Raw genomic sequence first — 8,517 nt, 5'->3', positions numbered from 1 at the left:
AGTGCTACTTTTTAATGAACACGTGCTGCATAAAACATTCAACTAATGGAGCGCATGTTGTCGTCGCTAACAGCAGAAATTAGCACGCGTCGTGACGTCACCTCGTGCCGCCTGCCCTAATTCATTCCAAGGACCCGAAATGATGATGAGCCTCTTCAGAAAAGTCAAATCTCCTCATCTTCATGCCACCTTTGAGTAACCTTTGTTGAAATACCGAAATTAGGGGTTAAATGATGCTGCTTCCATTCTAATCCTGGAAGAAATAAAATTGTGCTCTGCTAATGTCAGTTGCTTGCTTGCGGATCTTACCTGCAAAATATGTATTTCTCTAATTAAATGAAAGAAGTAACCTTTAAAATAATACAGATTATACACATGGAAAGTGTTTTTACATTGCAGTTCAACCTTTATCCAACAGACGAATAGAAATAAGAGATCGGCTGTTAATTTGAAATTTGCGGCCAAAAAACTCCCAGTGAAGTATAAAAGAAATTTTCAAGTTTTAAATTTCATCCATATTTATCACATTGTAGCTTGGGAGGGGTGATAATGGCATGAGATGGGAGGAGAAAATTGTGGGGTAGCGAAGGTGGCGTTTATTAGCCACGAAGTTAGCGCGCTTCCTTTTTTTCACCTTCATTCCAATTAGATGCCATAGATAAGGGCCTGGGAAAAGACAACTGAATACTGTACAAAAATTAATCTGGAATGTCCGCTTTATGATACATAATAAGCGCTAGAATACTGTTGCGTCGATAAAATAATCTCGTTGACATTAGCCCTAGCAACATGGCCGCCACATACGTCATTTGCTAGGCGCGCCACCCTTGCTAGCCCTTGCTGTATACTGGATCTAGGCTTCACATCTGGGACGACAGAGGCAGAATCTGGAAATACTGTATGCCGCAGTAGCAATAAACAAAAGCGACCAATTTTGCAAATAACATTTTATCAAAGCAGTTTATGTTTCACATGGACACTATTTTCTGTCTTTTAAATCCAGAGTCCAAGTCCAAGATTGAGGTTCCACTGTACACATATACTAAAATGAAGTCAAACAGTATTATGAGGAGCAAAAACCATTAAAACTTTAGATCTTCGTGCACTTTATAAAATATATTTGTAAAACTATAATTTTTGCTTCTGATTTTGTGGTGATGGTGTTCTGTGTTTTCTGAATAAATATTATGGGGAAAAAGTCTCTAGCTCGCATTTTTTGTTTTTGTGTCTTTATTTAAGTTTTTTTCCAAGCATGTTTCTGTATTGTAGACTACTTTGTGTTTGCAGCATTTTATTTTCTGTATGAATAGAAATGTTTGTCTTACGGTAATTGGGGAAAATTCAAAACTAAAACTGTATTCTTAATGCATCTTTGTTTATATATACTGTTTAGTACTTTTAAATATCGAGTGTGAAGCTCTCGAATGTCTTTCCATAGTCTGTAAACTTCATGGGTGATCAGTTGTTCAAGTATTACTGCCATAAAGAATTTGGTGTAATATTTCCTTTCCTTCTCTAAAGGTTGTTCAGTTTTCAGCTGTTCAGTTTTGTTTTCTACTGTTTTATGCCTAAAGCCCCACTGACACAAAAAGCAAGATTTTTAGTATGTTTTTCATTAAAACAAAAAAAAGGGAGCCGGGCATGATTTTGACGTATATGGCTTGTTGTAACTCCCGCCATGAAAATCCTCTTGGGGGGTTTGTTTTGGAGAAATATAGGAAGCGACGTTGTCAACAGGAGCTCACTCAGGCCGCCTCGTGTGTTTATACCAGTTTTACCCGCGGGAAGGTAGCTCTTTGTTCCTTCGTGTTAGCCAAAATGCCGGCTCGTTGTATTGCTGGGTATTGCTCACACACTCGTGAGGATGGATTTATTCTTCATACTTTACAAAAAGACACGGTTCGTCGTGAAAAATGGATTGCACGGGTGCAAAGGACGAGAGCTTCGTGGGTTCCAAATGACAGGTAGGTGTGTATACAGCTACTAAAAAAAAAATTGTTTTTTGGGGGACAGACGTAATCCTCTCATAACGTAATGTAGGGATTTGCGAGTTGGGACGCTACGCGTGTTCACGAATCGAAGAAAATATGACCAATGATTAGAAAAAGTTAACAGCAAATGGATTTATTGCAAAGGAATGTGCAATACAGATGTCCGGGTCTTATCTAGGTATCTGCCGCACACGAGACGTGTGTCTTCTGGCAGGATAGCCCAAGAAGAAGACAAAAGCTGCCCAGGAACACAAGGTTTTTATATGTATGGGTCCATTGTAAAAGTGGCTGCCCCCCACCCCAGCCAGATCTTGGGCCGGGATGGTAACTTTCCGCTCCTGATCTAGGGTCGTTCGTCTCCACGGCAATGCCTGGGAGAGGAGGAGCGCGCCAGCCGGTTTTCTGCTTACAAAGATCAGGGACATCCACCGGCTCCACAATACATCCTTGTCTGATTAGCAAATGGACAACACTTTATCTGTTGAGTAAATGTATCGGGTCATATTTAAGCAAATAATGAAAGTGCAATAAAATTAAAATAGTCTTCAGTAACGAAAGATCCGTGTACATAAGTCAGGGGTACTAAATGTGTCGATGTGCCCATCAGTGCCGGGTCCGCTGAGAACAGCTTCCGTAGCACCTTGTCCGCCACGGACGGCTTCGGTGGCGCCGCATCCGCCGAGGACGGCTTCGGCCGGGGTGGCTCATACATGCTGTCGGGGAGTCTGTTCTTCGTTAGAAGTGATCCGCATATCATCTAAATATGGTTCAAAACAATAGAGTAATATTGCCCCGGTCACTTCACTCGATTGTGAAATGTTCTCTTCTTTGAAAAGAGCTTCCGTGTCCCATAGCAGGTGCCACTACATGTTTTCAATGGCGAATGTCCCGGTGTAACATCTGCTGATGACGTTGCAGGCAATATGGCTTCGACATGGATGTCGAATGACACTTCCACGACTTTGCGCATGGATGACGTGCTCTCCGCTCATATTTATTTATTTTTGTATAGACATTGAAGTGAATAACGTTGTATGTATTTTTCATTACAATATCTATTTTAGAATGTATATAGCGATGTCAGTCGGGCTTTAACATAGGTCAAAATGAGTTTAGGTTTGATGTCTGTGCGGTTTCCATGGAAAACCTTGAAATTGTTGACATTGTAATGTAGTTTTATATGTAGCCAGTTTTATAGGTACCCCACCACTCAACTCAGTTGAACTGTAACATGACGTTTCCGAGTGGAAAAGACAGACTTGAATAGTCTGGGACTTTTCCAAAGCATTTTTAGAATATGAACGATACTTCCCGCAAGTATTCTGGGTCATCTTGCTCAGTAAGGTTGGAAAGGGAAATTCCTGAGCAAAAACAAGAACCCGAAGGAGGCCCAACAACTCGGAAATATTGCGGTCATGCTCCTCTTTTGGTCTTCTGTATTGCACCGATGGTCACCCTCCTTTTCTCTCGCCTCCTGCAGGCTGTTGATGGAGAGCATTTCGAATGTCAGCCGGGACAGTGGTCATCGCAGGTGGAATTCTGGCTGCCGTCATCTTACTCACCATTGTCGCTGTGCTGTGTTTATGTAGATTGCAGGTATTGTACATCTGTGCCGAACTGTCACACGAGCTCACATGGTGTGATTAACTCTAAAAATCCATTGTAAACACTAACTTGGAACAGAGTAGCTGATGCTACCGTGTTGTTGTCTCGTGAGGTGACTTTGTGTAATTACACAGCAACAAACTAAAATATTGTGATGCACTGTAATACCCCGGAAATAGGAGAGCCCGCCTGAGAGACCCCAGAGTCTGCTTCTCCATGGGGTGGAATATCAGTGGAATTGAGGAGGTCTTCGACGTATTCTCTTCACTGACACACAAATATCCCGAATATATTAAAATAGTCATACCGTTGCCCCAGTGAGGATAAGTGGAACGCAAGATGAATGACATAGTTATTCACAAAATAGTGAATTAATCTAAACATTTATTTTCAAACTGAAATAAATGTTTGAAGCATTATGTTACTGCTCAAACGTGACATAATTTTACTGTGAGCGAGCTACACTTCAACAAGCTAACTGACGAAAAAATGGTCGTGTCATGATCCCTGATTATATACGTGGGAGTTAAGGTGCATTCAAAAAAATGATAATACTTGAAGAAGAAAAAAACTACAAGAATCGGTTGGCTGGTTTCCCATTTGCTCATGAAACATATGAACCAACGTAGCCAAAGAGTATAAAAATCCCCTCGCCACACTTGCGCGCAGTTAGCCACAGCATCTCGTGTGTTGATGGTGAACCTTGAGCCACACTGAGTCAGTCTTCATTATTGGAAGCCAAAAGCTCTTTAACAATATGGGCCGTGTTACGGAAAAGTAGTTGGCAATGAGGACAAGTGGGGAACAATTTGGGAAAATGCTCGAAGTGCGGTTTAGTCGTTTAGTTAGAAGTAGCACGGGATGTGACGCAATACAGTATATGCAATCCTCGTAGTCGACGTCAAGGTGTGCTGTTGAAGGTTGTCATTGATCTGTCACACGGAAGATAACACCCCCCTCCAAAGATTTAAACAGGTTAGACTTTTCATTTTTCATCATAGGGCAGAATTGTTGGTTGTGCATTATGTAATAATGCAAAAACCTTTGGCGGTCGTGACAAAATATGTCAGGCCTGATCTGGGAAATCGCCTGCCAACATTGGGGCTAACATCCTGTAGGGTAATCGAGGCATAACTTCTGAAAATTGCCCCCCCCCAAAAAAATATATATATATTTTTTTAAATAATTATTATTACTATATTATGCAACAAATAGAAATAATGTTGGTTATTCTCATTGACCTGAAACAGGAGACGTTTCATATTAGACAGTGAGAAAGGAAATTTTTTTACTATTTGACTTTAATACACTGCCCTGCGATTGGCTGGCAACCAGTTCAGGGTGTACCTCGCCGCCTGCTTGATGAGAGCTGGGATTGGCACCACCGCTCCCACAACCCTCGTGAGGTTAAGCGGCTAAGTAAATGGATGGATGGATACTTTAACACACTTGGTTATATTTTAACACGCAGATGAACGTGTGTCACACTGTAATAGCGCTGTAACACATCGTAAGCGCTACGACGCTTGATCCACTCATCTTCCCCTTTTAGTATTACTGCTGTAAAAGGGAGGAGTCCGCGAAGGGGGAGGAGGAGGAACCAGAGCTGTCCACCATGTCGCCTTCGCACCCCCTGGCTCTGTCAGCTCCCCCGACGCCGCCTACCCCGGAGCGTTACAGCGACGAACCCGAGACATACCCGCCTACCTTCCTGACCGAGGCCAACGGGCCCGCCAGCTTCACGCCACCGCCTCCACTGCGGCGGTGCCAGCGGGGGCACGGCTTCTGCCCGGCGTGCGCCCGCTGCACGCTGCCCTTCTACCTCCACCACCCGGAGCGTCTCTGCAACGGGGGCCGACCGGCCGGCGGGTACCGCTGTGTGCACCAGGACCTGGAAATGCCCGCTGACCTGGCAGGGTTCTACCGCAAGCTGGACCTCATCCGCTCCATGGCCACGCGGGAGGTGGTCACACGCAGCGTCAGCACAGACGTCTAGATGGGCCCCGGATGGAGGGCCGGGGGCCACAAACGCAACGGAGAGAGGGAGCGACACTGAGGGCTTTTCTACGAGGGGGCGGAAGGGGCGTCATTGAGGCTGACCTCTCACGCACACCTGAAACTCTCACATTCAAAACCGAATACTGAAATGCTCTCTCACACATGACAGATTTTTTTTTTCCTTTACTCACACAACTAAAATATTTTCATGCTAGTGAAACAGCCACTCACACAATGCTGAAATTTCTTCACCCACATTCACAACTGACACGTTCTCTCAAGCATGACTGAGTTTTTTTTTTTTTTTTTGGCTCATACACAATCGAAATGCTCTCACACATTTCTAAATCACCCTTGCACACTAGTGAAAATGTATTAAATTATAAATTAAACAATGGAATTCCACATGCTATTTTTTCACTCAAATGTAACTGAAACACTCAGACACGACTGAAACCACCCAACAAACACTACTGAAATGCATTCACTTGTTTCAGTTGAGTAAGTGAAATGAAAAGCTCTCACACACATCATGGGAAATTCCTCACACATTCTAAAATGCACATTTCAGTAGAGCAATCGGTCGTTGGTGTGAGAGCATTTCTGTAGTATTTGTGATTGTTTTTCAGTAATGCGTGAGAGCATTTCAGCAGTGCTTGTGAGAGGTAATCCTGAATTGTAGTACGTACTCGAAAGCCCCTCGTACACCATGCTGGATGTCAGTCGACTGCTGGCCGACTCGCAACAAACTCTCAGTTCAACAAAACTTTATTGACGTCACAGCTCCTTCCGAGGTGCCAAGCTCACTTTTTAACCCTCCTTTTACGACCCTTTCTTGTCAACAATGTCGTAAATGACAAAGGGTTGGGCATTGTTTGAATTTGAGAGATTCCGGTTCAAAATTATTCTACAATTCTTTTAGTGGGGGTGGTTAAAAAAAAAAAAAAGTTTACATGGTTTGAACAAAAGGGTGTCCAAATTATGAACATCCATTTTTTTAGCAGCCTGCAGCAATGACTACAACGAACTTTTGACTCGGTGTCAATATGAAACCTATAAACTAAAAGGTGATGGGTGGGACTAACACAGTTGACGTAATAGTCATTAATATTTCAGCTAAAATTTAAATATAGCATTATTAAAATATTGTAGTTATTGGGGACTGTTTTGTCATGTGAAATGGTTTATTTGAGCAACTTTTAAAGTGACTTCCTGTTTGAAGCATTTAACCCTTTCTTTTGATGGTTATGCACCAGAGGTCAGTATTTTGGAAGGAAAAGTAACTTCACACCACACAGGTGTTTTTTTTTTTTTTTTAATTGAAACGGAACCAAATGCTATAAAATGTAGATTCCTGTCCCGACTGACCGATGAGGCAGAAGGTTAGTTTTTGTAATATGTTTGTGTGAATTTTGTCCCAATTCATTGTGATGTAAAGTTGCTAACGGTAGGTTTTAGCTCAATGTTGAGGGTTTTTTTTTTTTTTTTAATCCTGTCGTCGACTCTTACTTTGGTCATCAGTGCAAAAGTGCAACCAACCATTTAATTGTTAGCTGCCTCAATATTGCCATAGACCTTATTTTATTGTTTCACTCCGAAAATCTGACATCACTGAAGTTCAGCACGATGTAGGCCGAGTTTAGGAACAAATCACAGTTCTAAAAATCGTGAAATCTAATCTTACCACCTCTTCGTGTTCATTCTTCTTCGTGGGTTTTCTACTGCTACTTCTTCTTCGGGGTCGTTGGACTGCAGGCATTGAAAGTTGGAACTGAAATTTTAAAGTTTGAACAATTCCGGAAGAACTGGAAAGATGGTCTCGGTTCCGATTCTCGATGCCCAACCCTATTTATGACCTAGGGTGTATTTAGTTCAACCTTAATTTAAAAGAAATCTCCCCCCAAAAATCTCGCTGTACCATTAATTGTCAAAATTAACACCCTGCAAATAATTTTTTTGTAAATACTTGAAGGCAGCAGAACGAGTTTAATTCTTTTTTTCTTTTAAATGAAGAGTTTGAGACTTAAATCGAGTCATTTTGAACCGCAACACGACGGCCTGCTTTTCGTTCTTTTGCAAAGGCCCAACTTGAGAAACGACTATATCACGATACACTATTTATCGTGTGCTTGCTACATGAAACACTATACAAGTGGCTGTTGTATTTTACCATAGCAACGTAGGTATCGTACGTGTAAATGTACTCTGACGTTCACCACCTCACACAACTTTGAAGAAATTATTGATAAACATCAGCATTTGACACATTTTGGATGCTTTTACATTTCCAAATCAATAAACACTAACGTAAACACATCATTTACAATCTAAGAAGTCGAGGCACCAATCTAAAATGTAATTAAATATCCAAAGACAATAAAATAAACATGAAAGCAGCCGCCCACCCAAAAGGTTAATGATTCGATGTTTTAATAAATACTTTATGATACCTAATGGAGTTTTCTAATTGATGTTCGTTAATTTAGCACATACTGTTGTTTTACCTCCAATATCACACAATGTAATAAACTGTCAAGTGCACTAACACATTGCAACACGCGCTGTTATAATTTATCAGTGTCGGCTACACACACACACTGTTAATTACAATGTAACATAGTGCAACTTAGTTATAGTGTCTGAAATTGTACATGAAACAATATTAGCGTACTCACCTGTAATGGAACAAACTGCCACCCATATTGTAACATCACACAATACACTGTCACATGCGCTGTGGCACATTGTGACACACACAGTTATGGCGGATAACACTTCCACCTAAACTGTAACCACACTGTAACACCCATCCCCCTTTATATTGAAAACAATGTGCCAATGATGGCACAGATACTGTGACACATTGCAACACACTAGCTTATTTTGAAAGACACCGTAACCCTGTAACACTCACATACTCGTG

The 8,517-nt window shown here is 41.6% G+C and overlaps 1 protein-coding gene across 1 annotated transcript; it reads left to right on the top strand.

Moving 5' to 3' along the window:
• Positions 1 to 3,494: 3,494 nt before the first annotated feature.
• On the top strand, positions 3,495 to 5,592 carry LOC133498830 (protein FAM163B). Its single transcript, XM_061816009.1, has 2 exons — positions 3,495 to 3,587; positions 5,149 to 5,592. The coding sequence occupies exons 1-2, from the start codon at positions 3,495 to 3,497 to the stop codon at positions 5,590 to 5,592; spliced, it is 537 nt and encodes a 178-aa protein (XP_061671993.1).
• The last annotated feature ends 2,925 nt before the right edge of the window (positions 5,593 to 8,517 follow it).

This window comes from Syngnathoides biaculeatus, chromosome 4 (assembly GCF_019802595.1).
Source record: "Syngnathoides biaculeatus isolate LvHL_M chromosome 4, ASM1980259v1, whole genome shotgun sequence".
Lineage (NCBI taxonomy): Eukaryota > Metazoa > Chordata > Actinopteri > Syngnathiformes > Syngnathidae > Syngnathoides > Syngnathoides biaculeatus.
Note: the sequence above shows the minus strand (reverse complement) of the source record. Positions and strands in the feature narration are given on the sequence as shown.

Excerpts from the sequence above, each read along its gene's own strand:
- LOC133498830 (XM_061816009.1), top strand. The coding sequence starts at position 3,495 with ATGTCAGCCGGGACAGTGGTCATCGCAGGTGGAATTCTGGCTGCCGTC. Across the intron at positions 3,588-5,148 it reads TGTGTTTATGTAGATTGCAG|TATTACTGCTGTAAAAGGGA; the intron begins GTATTGTACATC and ends TTCCCCTTTTAG.